Source organism: Scylla paramamosain, chromosome 40 (genome assembly GCF_035594125.1).
Source record: "Scylla paramamosain isolate STU-SP2022 chromosome 40, ASM3559412v1, whole genome shotgun sequence".
Lineage (NCBI taxonomy): Eukaryota > Metazoa > Arthropoda > Malacostraca > Decapoda > Portunidae > Scylla > Scylla paramamosain.
In genome coordinates, this window is record NC_087190.1 from 1,185,001 (window position 1) to 1,203,199 (window position 18,199).

The following is an 18,199-nucleotide window of genomic DNA, read 5'->3' on the forward strand; positions in this document are numbered from 1 at the left end:
TAATAATAATAATAATAATAATAATAATAATAATAATAATAATAATAATATGACAGTTTCATCCGACAAAGTAACACAAACCAAGGATATAGTTTTTCTCGTTTACCGACAAAAGCAACACTTCTTCACAAACTAGTGGTGTGAATGTTACTTGCAGATTGTCAATGGAAGGGACACACTAGATAATCCCCACCCTTTATTTGTCTTTTCTTTTCCCCAGCTTCAGAAACACGCACAGCTATAATGTAGGGGACACACTAGATAATTCCACCGTTTTTTCGTCTCTTTTTTTTTTCGCCCCTGTGCTTTAAAAAAAACACGCCCAGAAATAATATAGGGAACACACTAGTTAATTCCACCCTCTTTTTCGTCTTTTTTTCGCTCCCAGATACAATGAAGAGGACACAGTAGATAATTCCACCGTTTCTTTGTCTCTTTCCTTTCACTTGCTTTAGAAACACGCCCAGATGCAGACACCACAATCCACTGATCTGTACTTCGCAAAACACAGGAGCACGTATTATTCTGAAACGCTTTGTTCTCTCATCAGGACTGTTTTCAAAGCCTGCAGAGATGATGGGTTAGGTTTTCAAGAGTGTTTTTCCATTGATGATGTAGAATACTTTAAACTGTCACGACAATCATGAAAGCAATCTTGAATCCCAGTAATGTCATGCGGAATCCTTGTTAAACTATTACTATAGTCATAAAAACATGAGAAAATAAGTGAAGCTGAAAAAAAATCGTCAGGCCTACACATGGCAATCCCTGTATGAAATATGCCTTCCTATTTCCACCTGTCACCCTTATGTATAATTCATATAATCTTCTTTTAAAAACTCTCTAATGACTCGGCACTAACAGTATGATTTATGAGTTCATTCCATTCATTAACCACTCTATCTAGGCACCGGTTTCTTTCTGTCTCTTTTTTTTTTTTTTTTATCCAACTTTATCAAATTCGAACCCATTATTTATTGTCTTATTCTGATTACTGACACTGAGGATTTTGTTCGTCCCCTTCTTACGTCTCCTATACTATTTAAAGACCTCTGTCAGATCCCCTCTTAGTTTACGCCTAAGGAATGTAAATTCAAAAGTTTCAGTCTCCCTTCGTAAGGCATATTTCACATCCCTTGTATCTCTTTATTCATTCTTCTTTGTACTGACTCTAAAAGATCGTTCTTCCTGTAATATGGGGACTAGAAATGCACAAACTAATCTAGATGTCTGACCAGAGCCGTTGATATCACTTAGGCACTTCTGTTTTTTAACGCCCCCTAGAAAATCATAACAACTTGATGTATAATCACTATAAAACTATCATTGCAATCATGAAAACACTCTTGAACCAAAACCGTAACAACTTCCACTAGACTAGAACTTGTCGAATTTTTCATGTTTTATTAGAGGCCGTTCAAATTCCTTGTGATAAGGCCCTGTTGAAAGTTCTCGTGATAGGACGCTGAAGAGTTTGAGAATACGAATCAACGTTCTAGCACAAGCTTTAGATGAAAACACTCTTGAAAACCCCATCAACATTCATTATAGCCTTTCAAAAGTATTCGCGATAGGACACTGAAGAATTTGAGAATATGAGACAAGATTTAGATAAAAACACTCTTGAAAACCCCAATAACATCCACAATCTTAAAAGTTTTTTTATAAGACGCTGAAAATTTTGAGAATATTCAAACTCGAGATTTAGATGAAAACACTCTTGAAAACTCCAAAACATCTACTATTAAGAGTCCTCGTAATAAGATCCTGTTAAAAATACTCGCCATAGGACACTTTTAAAAGTTATAGTGATAGGACACAAGAATTTGAGAGTACAAGCCGAGATTCCAGCACAGGTATTAGCCGCTCACTTCCTCCTTCACTTCCTGGACAGACCCAAGACCTAAGTATTCCAGTAATGTTTGTATCTTGCACCTTCGCTAATCTCAGTGCCAGCGGGGCCTCGCTCGGATCGCCCGTGGCTGCGGTATAGGTAGCACTCCTGTCACGGTGCAGGTGCTTGGCGGTACACAGGTGCAGACAAACTGTGGCTGCTGCATTAGCGGCGGTGACGGCTGTGTTAAAGCTAGGGAAGAGAGTGATGGAGGGGGAGGAGGAGTGAAGCCATAAGAACAGGGGCCACTCCCTTGCTGCTAACTGACTTCTCGGGGCAAGAGGAGGCCAACCCACTGTGCTCCGTGTCACCAAGCCTGTCACGTGAGCATGGTAACTCCCCTCCCACTCACTTATGCTCTCACTCACTAGCTTTTTTTTTTTTTCAAGAGGGGCCTAGGGAAACATAAGGCATGAAAAGAAAAAAAAAAAAAAAAAAGAGTCCACTGAAGATGGCAGTCCCCAGAGACCATAATCAGGAAAGGATTATCCAAAATCTGAGAAGTGCCTATTTTTATGTAAGAGGGGCTCTGGTCTAAAGCAACAAAAAGTCATAAAAATAAATAACACATGTGGGAGAGACAACTACGTTTTCTGAGACATGTGCTAAGGAGAAGAAAAATATAAAATCTCTATATTACAGGAAAGTTAGAAGGAAGAAGAGCAAGAGGAAGAGAGACAGGAGTACGTGAACACACTACGTCAAGGCAATCCGCAATAAAAGACTCCAAACCAAATAATACCGGCACAGAGGGCAGATCTAGGCTTCGAGGACTGACCGACAACGCCACAGACACGGCAAGGAAGATCAAGGGGAAAACAGAGTGAGATGGAAAGGTGGACTTGCGATAAAACTGCAAAGGATAGAAGGATGTGTGTGTGTGTGTGTGTGTGTGTGTGTGTGTGTGTGAAAGGCTTACTCGCACGGAATCTTACGTTGCAGAGGAAAGTGTAGACGCACAATACTGGCAGCATATCTTTATTTTTTTGGTTAGGTTTCGGGAAAACACAATCACATCTTCAGACCGTCAAGTAAAACAGATTAAAAAAAAACGTTAAAACAATGAAAAAATCTCTCTTAAAGACACGGACGCGGCATAGTTCATGTGAAAGCTGATTTCAGCATAGTGATTTGCTGAGATAAAAATAGAGAAGTGTCTTGAAACCTCCCTTTTGATACAGTTAAGTCATAGGTTGGAAAAAAAATACAAAAACAGATAAGGAGTTCCAGTTAACTAGTAAACTCTGTAACTCTTGCAAGGTGGACAGAATAGGAGTGAAAACAGTAGGCCTTGTGCAGCGAAGCCGCGGGAAGAGGGAAGACGTGCATTTACAAAGATCAGAAGGCAGTTAGCATGGAAGTGCCAGTAGAAGATAGAGAAAGATGCAACTTTGCAGCGAGAGTGAGAGGCTGAAGACACTCAGAGGAGAGGCGTTGATGAGAAGAAAGGTTTTTGATTCCACTCTGTTTACTATTTATCTAGTCCTTATTTATCAAGCATTGGCTTACTTGTGGCGTGACTGAGATGCTGCACAGATTGGTAGTCTGTTGTTAGGCTACTGGACTTGCCTATACTCAGTTAATTAAAAAAAAATGTCAATACTATTTACATTTCTTAAAAAAAAAAAAATAAATAAATAAATAAGAAAAAATAAATAAAAAAAAAACCTTGCTCGCGAAGCACCTTACAGGACATGATGTACCTAACAGTACATGATGCCTCTTAGTATGCCTTCAAAGACGGTCACTATTCAATAATTAATGTAATCTTCCTGCATGAAACACATATATATGATGTCAGTTTCACATATACAGTTAATACTCAATAATTGTAATTAACATTTATTAAGAAAACACATCGCATTGATTCACGTAATTAATATTACGAAATTAAGTATCTTACAATCATTTCTACTCCTACGTAATCATCAGATCTTTGATTTTAAAACTGCACTAAAACTTTTAAGCTCCACGTACTACTACGTTTAGGTGATTCCACCCATCTTGCTTACGTCCACGCAGTCGTCCAGGGAGGCCTGTGGGCGGCGCTTGTGACGACGTTGTGTCACCAACGTGACTCTGTCATGACTGTATTTATCATCGTACTGTTGTCGTGACTGAAATATTACCGTTAAAACTAAAAAATTATGCTAATCGTGACGTCGTACACTATCGTGACGCAAGTGTAGCGCCCTCGTAATGGCGTCGTTCCGCTGTCGTGACTGACGCAACACGCAATGAAATGCCACGAAAAGGCCAAAACTTTCTTCTGGTAGCGCTGTCGTGGCGATTATGGTGACTGTGCATAGGGCTTTACCCATTCCGGCGTGTCTCCTCCCTCTTCTAAGGAACTGTCGCATTCTTATGCCACTTCTATAACACAATCAGTTTGCACCACTCCCTTCATTACATACAAGATGTGAGGAAAGGCTAGAGAAGCTATAGTTATTCATGGTGGAAGAAAAACAGAAAAGAGGAAACATGGCTGTGCTGTATAAATGCGTGGCAAAAAGAGAAGACAGATGTAGATTTACATCAGCAAGGAAATACAGCGTCAGGAGAACACAGTAGCATATTTAACAGGACGAGGAGACAAGGATATGCAGTGAAATGCATTGCTACAGTAAAGTGAAAAGACAGCAGTGGCAGTGAGTGAGAGATGAAAACAGTCAGTGAAGGGAAGGGAGGTGGTGAATGTGGTAATGAAGAGTTACTGTGTGGTGCAAGGAAAGGCTGAGGGAAGCACCAGGTTCCCCTCACCAATCACCCTTTGCCTTCCACCACCACCGTCACTTTGCTGTTGCATCAACTGGGCCTGGAAACAGAAGATTTGATTTAAATAAGTGGTCTCTTTATGAAGGGGCAGACCTGGCAGAGATAAACCAGTGTATGCTGTCTGGCCTTGCTGTGGATGTGTGTGGCCAGCTGTGCTATGCCTAAACAGCGAGCTAAACAAAAAAGGAAGGGGAGTATTGTATAGAGGGAGAAACGCAATTTGTAACGAAGAAAAGAGAGAACTTAGGGTAAGGAAATGATAAAAGATGAAGGAGAATAAGAGTACAAGGCCGTAACACACCCGTATCACCTCAATACTCACAGCTGGAGAAATATCCTTCAGCTCCTCAATAGTGATCTCCTCCACCAGCTGTATGGGCCAGCAGTTGGGTGCCACCATCTGGTCAGCGATCATCTTCTTAACCTGACGGCACAAGTTTCTGTGTAAAGAGTGGAGCGTGTCAGTGAGTGAAAGGGTAGAGGTGTGTTCGTGTCTGTTTTTTTTTTTTTTTTTTTTTTTAGGTTAGTGTATTATACATTAACTCAAAGAATCAGACAAGAACACACTTCCATCAACTAACACCAAGAAACACATGCCAAGCACCCACCCACCCACACACACACACACACACACACACAATTACCTTTTGTACACTGGCTCCCATGGATGGAGGGTGAATCTGACATCTGGCTCACGGAGGAAGAAGACCTGCAGTCCTCCAATCAGGGGAATTCGTCCCATTAGAGGCTTCATCACCACTTGCACCTTGCCTTCAATCTGCAACAGACACAGTGAAGTAAATAACACACTCACACAATTCTAAATGTGGCGTGGCCACACCGTTGTTGTCACGCCGAATGTGAAAACAAAACATACACTTGTGTGGTGCCAGCACTGCTGTGTCATCAAATGTGAGGACAAAACACGTACTCATGTGACGGCTGCACTGCTGCGTCACGCCGAATGTGAGGACAAAAAACATCAGTGTGGCAGCCGCACCGCTGCGTCTCGCCGAGTGTGAGAACAAAACATACACTAGTGTAGTGGCAGCACTGCTGTGTCATAAGAACACACACTCCCACAGTGTTAGGCTGTGTGGCCATCTTAAAAAAGCGTTTTCATTGTTTTCAATTACCCGAGTTTCGCGATGCTCGAGTTTAGCCCTGTATATGGCTTTCTTTTAACAAAATAACGACTTACGAACATTATGACTTACGCCCGGAACCTAAGTCATTCATAAGTCAGGTGGCGTCTGTACTGACTCGAAGACCTGTATTTTAGTAATAATATAGTTCTTCAAGCTGCAGTTCTACAGACCTGGGTGAGGCACGGTGACGGTGTTATCACCACACGGCAGGTGGAGCAAGTGATCATGCCACACACACTGACAAACTCTGGAACTCCATGACTGCCTCTGTATGTCCTCCTACCCATTATTTAAACAGTTTCAAGAGGGAAGTTCCGAGACACTTGTCATGATTTTGGATAATCATTTTTAGCTGTATAGCAGCTTTAGTGGTCTTTTTTTTTTTTTACAGCTTTTTTTTGGTGTTCGTTGGTCAGAGGCCCTCTTAAAAAAATAAATAATAATAAAATAAAATAATAATAATAATAAATAAAACTCATTTTGCATTCAAGAGTAACACTGTATACAAAAAGTAGTTGGTGATTACCTGAAGACAATCCAGAATCAGGTGCTTTCTGTTCATGTTGATTTCAATCCTGCAATCACCAGCGTACCTGTTGGAGATCAGCGGGGTGTGAAGCGAGGCAGCCTGACCTTGACTGATTATAGTAATAAGATACAACATTAACTGACCTAATATGAAAATACAAGAAGCATTCCAAAAGCTGAATGCAACTGGTTAAAATTCTTATCTTGGCGCCCCACATTATTGCTGGCTTGGCGTGCTCGTCACCCAAGAAACTTTTCGTCACTCTAGACGTTTTTTTTTTTTGTTCGAAAAGATTGTTCGTGAACCAAGGTTCCACTGTAAGTATCTACAACTTCATAAACACTTTTGTATTATAGTCCCCTTAAATAGTTTTATAGACCCACTCTCTCACCCACACCCCACCCCCCCAAAAAAAATAAAATAAATAAATAATCAACCACATATTCCCTCCTTTTCGTGTGAGTGTTCATGCAAACCACTTTTTTTTACAGTGCTCTGAAAGGAAACACAAGTCGTCCATGACAGTGAAAGGGATAATTTTTAAACACACACAATACTCACACAAAGTTCATATCCATCACAATCTCATTATTCTCTGCAGTCTGACTGAGGACCTTGATGTCACTCAGTGTGAAGGGAGTGTCCCCCAGGCTGATGTCCTCGAAGCAGAAGACATGCTTAATGATGTTCTCTTTCTTGAGGTTAGCCTGGATGAGCTTCTCCACAGAAAACTTGAGCAGGTCATAGATGTACTGACCTGCACCAGGCCACAGCTGGCGGATGATCTACGAGGGAGAAACAAGTGAGAGGAAGGTGTGACTGGAGGCAGTGAGTAAGTAAGTTACGGAAGTGGGTGAGTTTAGTGTGGAACGGGAGCCTGATTTTGATATGAGGACGAGTAATATGGTATTGGAGAGAGAGAGAGAGAGAGAGAGAGAGAGAGAGAGAGAGAGAGAGAGAGAGAGAGAGAGAGAGAGAGAGAGAGAGAGAGAGAGAGAGAGATTAATAATTAATTACCTTGTTTAACCATTCTGCTGTTTCTCCATCGAAGGATGACTTCTGAAAAGAGAAAGGATATAAAAAATACCGAATAAATTAAGTCATAGTGTGTGTGTGTGTGTGTGTGTGTGTGTGTGTGTGTGTCCATTTTTCATGTCAGGTACTTATTATTTCAAAATTAGATGGAGTTGTAGTATTTAAGTTAATGTAGTATATGTTTATCTATTTATTTATTTTTTTTTAGCGATAACTGCATTGATTTTTGCAAACACCGCAATACTTGGCAGCGTTTCCTCCCGGCGTTGTCACTTCTCTTTGAATGACTCAGGTCACACTGCCAGAGAGAGAGAGAGAGAGAGAGAGAGAGAGAGAGCGAGAGAGAGAGAGAGAGAGAGAGAGAGAGAGAGAGAGAGAGGTTATCAATGACACTTAGGCTCTAATCCAATAATTTACCCAACACAATTCCCAGGCTGGGAAATCCCTGGAAAAGACCACGCCTAAACGCTGAAGATAACATGGTCAGACAGTGTTTCCATCAATTGATGTAACCTAACCACTCCTTGCCTCTTTCTCTAGTTTATTACAGGTATCTGCGTTTCTATGGAAGAAGTTTTCTTGTGTACACTACGTGCGCCATGACAATGACAATATTACTAATAAAAATAATAATAACATTGATAGTAACAACAACAACAACAACAACAACAACAACAACAACAAAATACATAATAAAATCATAACAGTAACAACCACCACCTACTAATCTCCGCACTGATTCACGCGCTGGCTCTCTCTCGTCAGCCTCCGGTGTTCCTGCAGCCTTGTTCCTGCTTCTCCACGTGTCGTGCAGCACTTTGCAGAACACAGCAGCGGCCAGCCAGCCCAGGCCAGCACTCGCCACACAGTGCACACCCAAGCACACCAAGAAGTAATTCCGGAAAAGGCAGATGTCAAAATAAGGAAAAGTATTCAGCCACATACAGATTCCCTTCAGAAATTGATAGAAGCCTCTTACGGTTAATATTTGGGACAAATGTGCCATTTTCCAGGCAATGAAATGAACACACACTGCCTTGCCTCCTTCCAGTGCACAGGCAGGGAGTGTTCTGTGGCAGGGGACACAGTGGACCTCACACAAATATTTCAGGACACTAATAGTGGTTTCATAAGAATAGTGTATCACTTAAATATTCTCTCTATGGCACAGTTTTCAGTTTCAAGTTTCTTTCATAACCTATGAACCTATTCTATTAGTTGAAGCCGTTTCCCCGACACACACGTAACGGACGGACTGATACAGTTACTCATGCACCTGCAAAGCTAGATAAGATTCAACTTATCTGTTGTTTGTAATGTAGATAAGTGCGGTTTTACAATACCACTATAATACAAGCAGGAATGCAGAGTTTTTAGTTGTAGACTACAACTTAAAGTGGTAGTAGTAGTAAGGGGTAGTGGGTACAGGCGCCGTCACTGTACCCACTACCCATTACTACTAATGCTAATGGCGCCGTCCTGATGTGACGGCGCCATTAGCACACTTTCCGTCAACTCTGGTTTCCGTCAGTGGAGTACGCGCTACTCGCCTGGTCCTCCTGCCCACCGCCCCACTTAGTCCGGCTCGATAACTGGTGCATACTACACCCCTCCTTCACGTCATACACCTCCAGGGGTTGAAGAGGGATGTGAATAATGAGTGGCTGAGACACCGCAGCTAGTGCACACCACTAATGTAATTGTGAATATATATATATATATATATATATATATATATATATATATATATATATATATATATATATATATATATATATATATATATATATATTATAGTTATACATTTCGATCTCAGGCTTTTTTTTTCTTCTGTTTTGTTGCTCTAGGCCAGTGTCCCTCTTACATGAAATAAAGAAAGAAATCAGATGCAGTGTATTTATTCATAACAAATTATGTTGCTGTGAGCTGCCATGGTGATTAACATAAAAAGTTGTCTTCACATATTACTGAGTACACATTAACAAGGCCACAATGTGTTTACTCTTGTGAACAAAATCACAATAAAAAATACAGAGTGACATGTTCTGTTTGTTGCTCTCCTCTCCCTTAGCTGAAGCTGAAGTGAAGCTCCTGAATTGTGACATTATCATATTATCAACATTGTCATCATCATTACTTCTTTTAACATCTCTATCTCCTTATGGGTCTGCACAGCTTTTATAGACACCACGGCTTCATAAGAACATAAGAACAAGAGCATAAAGGAAGCTGCAAGAAGTCATCAGGCACATGGCAGTCCCAGCATGAAACACCTACTTATTTCCAACTGCCATCCTCATCCATGAATTTGTTTAATCTTCTTTTACACTTCCCTAATGACTCAGTGCTAATTTAATCCTGAGCATTACAGGCCAGTATTGGTGTGTATTTACCTATTTCCAATTATACAGGACCTGGTGAATTTTGATATGTTCTGTTTTGAATTATGTATAATTGTGTATCTTTTATGTGTTTATTCATTTATTTATTTAATGTGTGTGTGTGTGTGTGTGTGTGTGTGGCAGCATCACACAGGGGCAGGCTTCTTGTTAGTCCAGTCCACCACAGACTTGTCATGCCACAGATAGGCTCCCCTGGGCTCTGAGATGTTGGGGGGCAGCAGGGCCAGGTAGGCAGGGCACACTGCTCCCTGCTCAATGCTCATGGGGCCCTGTGAGGAGACACGGCAGCATTACAAGTGGTAACATCATGATAACGTCAATCATTATAAACTCTATGATAGTCTAAAAAATGCATATAAAGAACAGAAAACTGGTGGACTATTTTGGGAATATATGATCATTATTTTCAAACCTACATACATACTATTAGGAAAAATCTACCCTGGTATAAGAAATGCATGAAAAAAAGAAAAGAAAACTGTTGAACTATTTTGACAGCAAAGAAAAGTGTTAACCCTCGGGTAAAACACAAGTGACACACACACCTATCCACTGTTTTGCATTTTTATCCCTCAGGTTTATAGCAGGTTGGAGTTTTCCCAATAGTACATATACCAAGGCTGTCCTTCTAAAAAGAGGGTTACCAAGACAAGGCACACAACTCACATTCATACTCATTCACACCACTCTCAGCTCCTAAGCCCCCAACATAAGAGAAACATACTCCTGCCCTCACTTCAAGAGAATCAGCCACATCACTTGGATGGTTTGGTCTGGAACAAGGCTCCTTCACAGCAAGCACTCTAGACCATTGATGTGTGGTGCCTCCCTCAGAAGTTGCAGGGTTGTGTCATTCCTCACACACAATTATTTTCTATTCACTTCTGTCACACACAATCATTATACTATGCTACAGTGTCAGTCCTAACCTATCTGACTATTCACTTACAGGAGGGGATCTGATGGAGATACTGGAATGTCCTAAGGGATATATATAACAAGGCTGTAGATTTATACACCCAACAAATTCAACAAAAAATAAAGCCTAGTACTCAACCTGGCATGACAACCCACCTTGTGTGAGGTCATGTCGGTATCAACGTATCCTGGGTGGCAGTTGTTGATCACCAAATCCTCTCTCGGGTCGCTGAGGAAGGCACGGTGCTGAATACGAGTCAGTGCTGACACCCCGACCTTGCTGACCACATATGTGCTACCTGGCCAACCCTTCTGGCGAAATGTGCCATCCTTGGCTGCTCTAAGGGGGTAAATGGGTGAGTGAGCAAGCTGAAGTAGTGAGGGAGTAGGTGAGGGTGTGAGGGAGTGAGTGTGTAGGGGTGAGTGAGGGAGTGAGGGTGCAGGTACAGAGGGGAGTAAGTGAGGGAGTGAACACACAGATAGGGTAAGTGAGAGGGGGGGAATTAGAGGTAAGGATGAATTCCAGATATCTATATTTATATTTTTCATTCAGTCTTTTGTTAGTTGATACACACTCCTTGATTCTATCACCTCTTCTAGTCTGTTCCAGATGTCTATATTTCTAGAGCAGTGATTCTCAAATTATGTACTTCGGCACACTAGTGTGCCGTCATTATCTCCTTGGTGTGCCACAAAAATTTGGGTATGATTTTGATTTGTGTACATAATATATATACTATTGTAAACTGTGATTTATATTTATCAAGGATGACTAATTATATATATATATATATATATATATATATATATATATATATATATATATATATATATATATATATATATATATATATATATATATATAAAAGGACAGGTGTGCCGCAAAATTATTAGTCGTTTCTTAGTGTACCATCATACTAAATAGTCTGAAAACCACTGTTCTTGAGAGAGAGAGAGAGAGAGAGAGAGAGAGAGAGAGAGAGAGAGAGAGAGAGAGAGAGAGAGAGAGAGAGAGAGAGAGAGAGAGAGAGAGAGAGAGAGAGAGAGAGAGAGAGAGAGAGAGAGAGAGAGAGAGAGAGAGAGAGAGAGAGAGAGAGAGAGAGAGAGAGAGAGAGAGAGAGAGAGAGAGAGAGAGAGAGAGAGAGAGAGAGAGAGAGAGAGAGAGAGAGAGAGAAAGCAAGCAGTGAGAGGTACCACCACCATCAAGCACTCACTACTCACTCCACAAATTGGTTCATGAGATCAGCCAGCTGGTCCTCAGTGAGTGTGTCAGCAGACAGCTTGGCCCTCAGCTGTGCAGCAGCTGGCTCGTCCCCACAGATCTCTGATAGGTGGCCGCAGGAGCTGGACACATGGCACACCCTGGCATGGGGCCGCAGCAGAGGGAAGAGGGCGTGACACACTGCCAGGGTGCCAAAGTAGTTCACCCTGATGGTGTTCTCAGCCTGTTCCCCAAACGGCTCTGTGGCGGCCCGCTGTTAGGAGAGTTTTGGAGAGCAAGAGAAGGAGAGGGAAAAAATCAATTTCCTAATCACTGCACAAAAACATAAGTTGAATAAGCTCAGGGGGTTCCACTCACACTGCTCTCTTCAACAGAGTGGAATCAAAAGCATTTTTGTATCAACTCCTCTCCTCTAACTGACTGTCTTCAGCTTCTGTCTCTTCACTGCAAGGCTGCATCTCTTGCCATCTTCTACGGTTATTTTCATGCTAACTGCTCTTCTGATCTTACAAACTACCTTCCCTCTTCCCACAGCCTTACTGCACAAGACTCTTTGTTCTCTCATCCCCATTCTGTCTACCTCCCTAATGCAAGAGTTAATAAGCAGTATCCTCAATCTTCCATTCTTATACTGTTCTATACTCGGACTATACTGGCACCTTAAGTGGGCCATTTTGTTGCCCAAAGCCAGAGCCATCTTACATAAAAAAGAAAAAAGAAAAGAACAAATCTGTAAGATGTAGAGGCTGTGAAGAATGACCCGTATTTGTGCCTGTACTGTAGCTGTACCTCAGCCTCACCTTATAAGCAATGGCTGCATTGTTCACCAAGACGTCAAGTCCGCCATAGGTATTCTTGATGTATGCGGCAAACTTGTTGATGCTGTCCTGGTTATCAATATCCAGCTGGTGAAAGTGTGGCGACAGGCCCAGCTGAAATGCATCACTGATGTCAACACCACCATCATCACTTGTGTGTGGAGGACATGATTTAGGAAGGTTAGGGTAAGTTCGGTGATGGAAGATGACATGGAGATGATGTGTGGAGGAAGTGACAAGGATGATCAGGGAAGGTTATGATAAGTTAGGTGACTGAAGAAGACCTGGAGACTGTGTAGAAGAAAACATGACAGAAATGAAGATCAGGAAGAGATCACCTATCACTCCAAAAACTGAGAAACTCATATGCTGTCCAAAATCAGGGAAAATAAAGTCGTTAAATGAAATAATGACAGGTTAAGTTAGGAGACTAATAGGAAGACTGAAGCAGACCTGGAGATGAAGTGTGGAGGAGGACAAGACAAAAATGAAATCATGAAAGAGATTGTCAACCACTGCAAAAATTAGGAGATTCATGTAATCAAAAATAATGGAAAATAAGGATGTTTAATATAATAATAATAATAATGATAATGATGGGATAATAAAAGCCCACCTTCTTCAGTTCCTGGACCGCAGTGGCACCCCGGCCCTCATCCCTGGCTGTCAAGTAAACTCGGCCCTCAAACTTGGCACACAGTTCCTTAACAATGGCAAATCCAATGCCCTTGTTTCCTCCCGTCACCTGTGCCATGAATAACAACCTTTAGTATTATCTTTGAGGGGACAAATTAATGAAGAGGTGCCAGGGAAAAATAGTTGAGGGAAGAAGATCAAAGGGAAGACAGAGTGAGATGGAGGGATGGAAGTGCACTAGAGATGCAAAGGATGGGTGTCACAGAGGAAGATGCAAGGGATAAAAACAACTGGAGGAGACTCATATATGGTGCCAGCCCCTCACTCAAGGGAAACAATAAAAGGAAAAGAAGTTAGTGGTAAGATGCAAGGGACAGAAACAACTGGAGGAGACATATATGGTGCCAACCCCTCACTCTAGGAAAATGGCCAAAGGAGGATTGTCCAGGAAAAAAAAAAAAAAGTAGCAGGATTTTAGATATTGATACCAGAGTGATGCTGTGGTTTGGGATGGCAGACTTGAGTTGACGAGTTACAGAGAGTAAAAATTTATAAAAATGTGATGCTTGATACCAGTTTGATGCTGGGAAGTGAGATGACAGTGCTGATTTGACACTGATAAACCCTGAAAACCTAAACCCTTAAAAGTAACTATAACTCTGCCTTGACAAGCTTCAGTCAAACTTAATACAACCAACCAAAAATTAAATAAACTTAACCTAATAACAACTTTATCCCAGTAAAATTAGAATAAATCCCAGCAAAATAAAATAATAAAGTAAACTTAGCATAATAAAATGGAGTAAAATTAAATCTAACTTAACCTAAGCAAGAACAAATTAATTTAATAGTCTTATCCAAACAAATTTAAATCTAACTTAACCGATCAAGAAAATAACAATAAATTTTTTCTAAGCAAATTTAAGTCTAAACTAACTTTACCTAATTGCCTTAAAGCATCAGTGCCTGACATACATACTGCACTGCCCTAATGTTCAAACACAGCAGCAGCATTTCTAAACTCACCACAGCAATCCTCTGAGTGGCCATCACAGCTCGTCACAGCTCCCTTCACCTTGTCACACCTGCCAATATACAATGATAGCAATATACTACTAATATTACCAATAATACGTACTTTATTCAGTCTTTTACTATAATGAACATTCAGTAGCGCCAGTACTCTTTGCAGATGAGGGCGAGGTTGACCAAACACACCCTGGACTTACTATCAAGGTATACAGTTAGGTTGGTGTCCTTAAGGGGAGTCTAAGAGGGTAAGGTTAGGTTTGACTAGAATGTTCCCTAGTTTTCAAAATATGGCGTATCATGATGATGAAACATGCAAAGATTTAGTATCGGTACGATCCTGCTTACCAAAATAATGCCAAAACAAGTCGTCTAATACCCACTTGCCATCAGTTACAGGTTATACACATGAAATATACTGAAAACTCCAGTGTATATACACGACTGGTGGGAAAAATATATGACTATATACTATTCTGGTAAAAGAGCATTTTCCAAAAAACTAATTTCATAGTATTTAATTGCTTAAATACCTAATCAAGCTTGCTTGTCCTGGAGTGGGGTAGCAATAGAAAACTTAAGGAGCCGCTACTGACAAAATTTACGCAGCATCCAACACCGACAGGATTATGCAAGATGACACCCACAACCCATCCCACATCTCACACACTTACAACAAGCACCACCACTTAGGACACGATTTCACAGTCACTTCCTGTTGCGGTCGTTACCAATGAGTGGTGATATTCCAGCACCAACAAAAAATCGATCCGATTTCACGGTCGGTTTTCGCGGCATTGATTGTTGTGATACAACCTTCCTAGGTAACGCTGGCTTGGGAGCTGAAGGCGACCTCCTCCCCGAGTCCCAAATGAAGTTTACTCTGCATTTTATTTATTTATTTATTTATTTATTTATTTATTTTATTTATTTTTTTGCAAAGTTATTACTACTATTACTACTAGTAGTAGTAGCAGCACCAATAGTTAACCATTCACTCACAAGAGCATCTAATACCCACGACCCACCCCACACTTTGCCCTCTCACCACGTATATATTCAAAGGCCACAGAGATGATCAGCCGGGTTTCCAAGAGTGTTTCTCCAGTTGATAATGTTAAAAAACACTCGTGGAATTGTGTAGTGCCTAGAAATATTGTTAATTTGTCACTAAATCCATAAAAACCTCCTTCAACACCAGTGTCACATCAACTAGTCTTTTGAAGTAGTGGAGATGCGGCGCAGAAGTGTTTCAAAATGGTCCATACTTAAAATACTTCACACTCACTACAAGCACTACCGCTGATTATGACAAGTCACGGAGAATGCACTAGCACAGTCGCGTACGTGAGCTCTCTTCCCACGCTTGTCTAAGTGGCAATGATATCACTGATAACATATTGACTCAGTCACCGTGAGCTGTCTTCTTGTTATGAAAAAGGGCCACTGGCCCACTGGCTAAAGCAATAAAAATATGAAAAAAAGGCCCATTTAAGTCTCAATTCCCAAAGTCAAGTCAAACTGTATAATGAAATATTAGAGGATCTTGAAACCTCCCTCTTGAAAGAATTTCAAGTTTTAGGAATTAGGAATTAAGGAAATACAGAAACAGGTAGGGAGTTCCAGAGTTTACCAGGGAAAGGAATGAATGACTGAGAATGCTGGTCAGCTTTTGCATTAGAGAGGTGGACAACATAGGGGTGAGAGAGAGAGTAGAGTCTTGTGCAACAAGGCCGCAGGAGGGAAGGCATTAACAAGATCAGAAGAGTAGTTAGCGCTAAAATAGCGGTAGAATCAAGATAGCAAGAGATGCAACATTGCAGTGATGAGAGCTTAAGGTAGTTAGGGGAAAGAAGTTGATAAGACAAAAATCTTTTGATTCCACCCTGTCTAAAAGAACGGTATGAGTGGAGACCCCCCTACCCCACTCCATGTGAAACGTACTCCATACATTTTTTTTTTTTTATGTAGGAAGGACACTGGCCAAGGGCAACAAAAATCCAATAAAAAAAATGCCCACTGAAATGCCAGTCCCACAAAAGGGTCAAAGCAGTGGTAAAAAATTGATGAATAAGTGTCTTGAAACCTCCCTCTTGAAGGAATTCAAGTCATAGGAAGGTGGAAATACAGAAGCAGGCAGGGAGTTCCAGAGTTTACCAGAGAAAGGGATGAATGATTGAGAATACTGGTTAACTCTTGCGTTAGAGAGGTGGACAGAATAGGGGTAAGAGAAAGAAGAAAGTCTTGTGCAGCGAGGCCGCGGAAGGAGGGGAGGCATGCAGTTAGCAAGATCAGAAGAGCAGTTAGCATGAAAATAGCGGTAGAAGACAGCTAGATATGCAACATTGCGGCGGTGAGAGAGAGGCTGAAGATAGTCAGTTAGAGGAGAGGAGTTGATGAGACGAAAAGCTTTTCATTCCACCCTGTCTAGAAGAGCAGTATGAGTGGAATCCCCCCAGACATGTGAAGCATACTCCATACATGGACGGATAAGGCCCTTGTACAGAGTTAGCAGCTGGGGGGGTGAGAAAAACTGGCGGAGACATCTCAGAACACTTAACTTCATAGAAGCTGTTTTAGCTAGAGATGAGATGTGAAGTTTCCAGTTCAAATTATAAGTAAAGGACAGACCGAGGATGTTCAGTGTAGAGGAGGGGGACAGTTGAGTGTCATTGAAGAAGAGGGGATAGTTGTCTGGAAGGTTGTGTCGAGTTGATAGATGGAGGAATTGAGTTTTTGAGGCATTGAACAATACCAAGTTTGCTCTGTCCCAATCAGAAATTTTAGAAAGATCAGAAGTCAAGCGTTCTGTGGCTTCCCTGCGTGATATGTTTACCTCCTGAAGGGTTGGACGCCTATGAAAAGACGTGGAAAAGTGCAGGGTGGTATCATCAGCGTAGGAGTGGATAGGACAAGAAGTTTGGTTTAGAAGATCATTAATGAATAATAAGAAGAGAGTGGGTGACAGGACAGAACCCTGAGGAACACCACTGTTAATAGATTTAGAACAACAGTGACCGTCTACCACAGCAGCAATAGAACGGTCAGAAAGGAAACTTGAGATGAAGTTACAGAGAGAAGGATAGAAACCGTAGGAGGGTAGTTTGAAAATCAAAGCTTTGTGCCAGACTCTATCAAAAGCTTTTCATATGTCCAAGGCAACAGCAAAAGTTTCACCAAAATCTCTAAAAGAGGATGACCAAGACTCAATATGGAAAGCCAGAAGATCACCAGTAGAACGGCCTTGACGGAACCCATACTGGCGATCAGATAGAAGGTTGTGAAGTGATAGATGTTTAAGAATCTTCCTGTTGAGGATAGATTAAAAAACTTTAGATAGGCAGGAAATTAAAGCAATAGGACGGTAGTTTGAGGGATTAGAACGGTCACCCTTTTTAGGAACAGGTTGAATGTAGGCAAACTTCCAGCAAGAAGGAAAGGTAGATGTTGACAGACAGAGCTGAAAGAGTTTGACTAGGCAAGGTGCAAGCACGGAGGCACAGTTTCGGAGAACAATAGGAGGGACCCCATCAGGTCCATAAGCCTTCCATAAGCCAGCGAGGGCATGGAAAACATCATTGCGAAGAATTTTAATACGTGGTATGAAGTAGTCAGAGGGTGGAGGAGAAGGAGGAACAAGCCCAGAATCGTCCAAAGTAGTGTTTTTAGCAAAGGTTTGAGCGAAGAGTTCAGCTTTAGAAATAGATGTGATAGCAGTGGTGCCATCTGGTTGAAATAGAGGATGGAAAGAAGAAGAAGCAAAGTCATTGGAGATATTTTTGGCTAGATGCCA

General features: G+C 41.3%; 2 protein-coding genes across 8 annotated transcripts in view; both read right to left on the minus strand.

The window, feature by feature from the left end:
* Positions 1-9,066, minus strand: part of LOC135092671 (extended synaptotagmin-2-like) — a 9,377-nt gene extending 311 nt beyond the window's left edge. The window contains exons 1-7 of the mRNA XM_063991279.1: positions 8,106-9,066; positions 7,364-7,405; positions 6,908-7,131; positions 6,344-6,410; positions 5,314-5,447; positions 4,992-5,109; positions 1,936-4,709 (exon numbers count right to left, since the gene is read on the minus strand). Of these exons, the coding sequence (XP_063847349.1) occupies positions 4,605-4,709; positions 4,992-5,109; positions 5,314-5,447; positions 6,344-6,410; positions 6,908-7,131; positions 7,364-7,405; positions 8,106-8,387 (972 nt within the window). The 5' untranslated portion in view covers positions 8,388-9,066 and the 3' untranslated portion in view covers positions 1,936-4,604. The remainder of the gene's footprint in view (positions 1-1,935; positions 4,710-4,991; positions 5,110-5,313; positions 5,448-6,343; positions 6,411-6,907; positions 7,132-7,363; positions 7,406-8,105) is intronic.
* A 197-nt stretch (positions 9,067-9,263) lies between these two features.
* LOC135092677 (carbonyl reductase [NADPH] 1-like) lies at positions 9,264-15,860 on the minus strand. 7 transcript variants are annotated; one of them, XM_063991285.1, is made up of 7 exons: positions 15,695-15,860; positions 14,404-14,462; positions 13,358-13,486; positions 12,724-12,855; positions 11,923-12,176; positions 10,858-11,041; positions 9,264-10,052 (listed from the first exon to the last, which is right to left on the minus strand). In XM_063991285.1, exons 2-7 carry the CDS (start codon positions 14,425-14,427, stop codon positions 9,909-9,911), a joined length of 867 nt encoding a protein of 288 aa, XP_063847355.1. In that variant the 5' UTR covers positions 14,428-14,462; positions 15,695-15,860; the 3' UTR covers positions 9,264-9,908. The 7 variants fall into 7 exon arrangements, with proteins under 7 accessions (XP_063847355.1, XP_063847356.1, XP_063847359.1 ...); XM_063991286.1 differs by having other exon boundaries at positions 15,455-15,733; XM_063991289.1 differs by lacking the exon at positions 15,695-15,860 and adding an exon at positions 15,458-15,655.
* Between the last annotated feature and the right edge of the window lie 2,339 nt (positions 15,861-18,199).

Excerpts from the sequence above, each read along its gene's own strand:
- LOC135092677 (XM_063991285.1), bottom strand. The coding sequence starts at position 14,427 with ATGGCCACTCAGAGGATTGCTGTG. Across the intron at positions 12,856-13,357 it reads CGGTCCAGGAACTGAAGAAG|CTGGGCCTGTCGCCACACTT; the intron begins GTGGGCTTTTAT and ends GATGCATTTCAG. Across the intron at positions 10,053-10,857 it reads CCGACATGACCTCACACAAG|GGCCCCATGAGCATTGAGCA; the intron begins GTGGGTTGTCAT and ends GTCTCCTCACAG.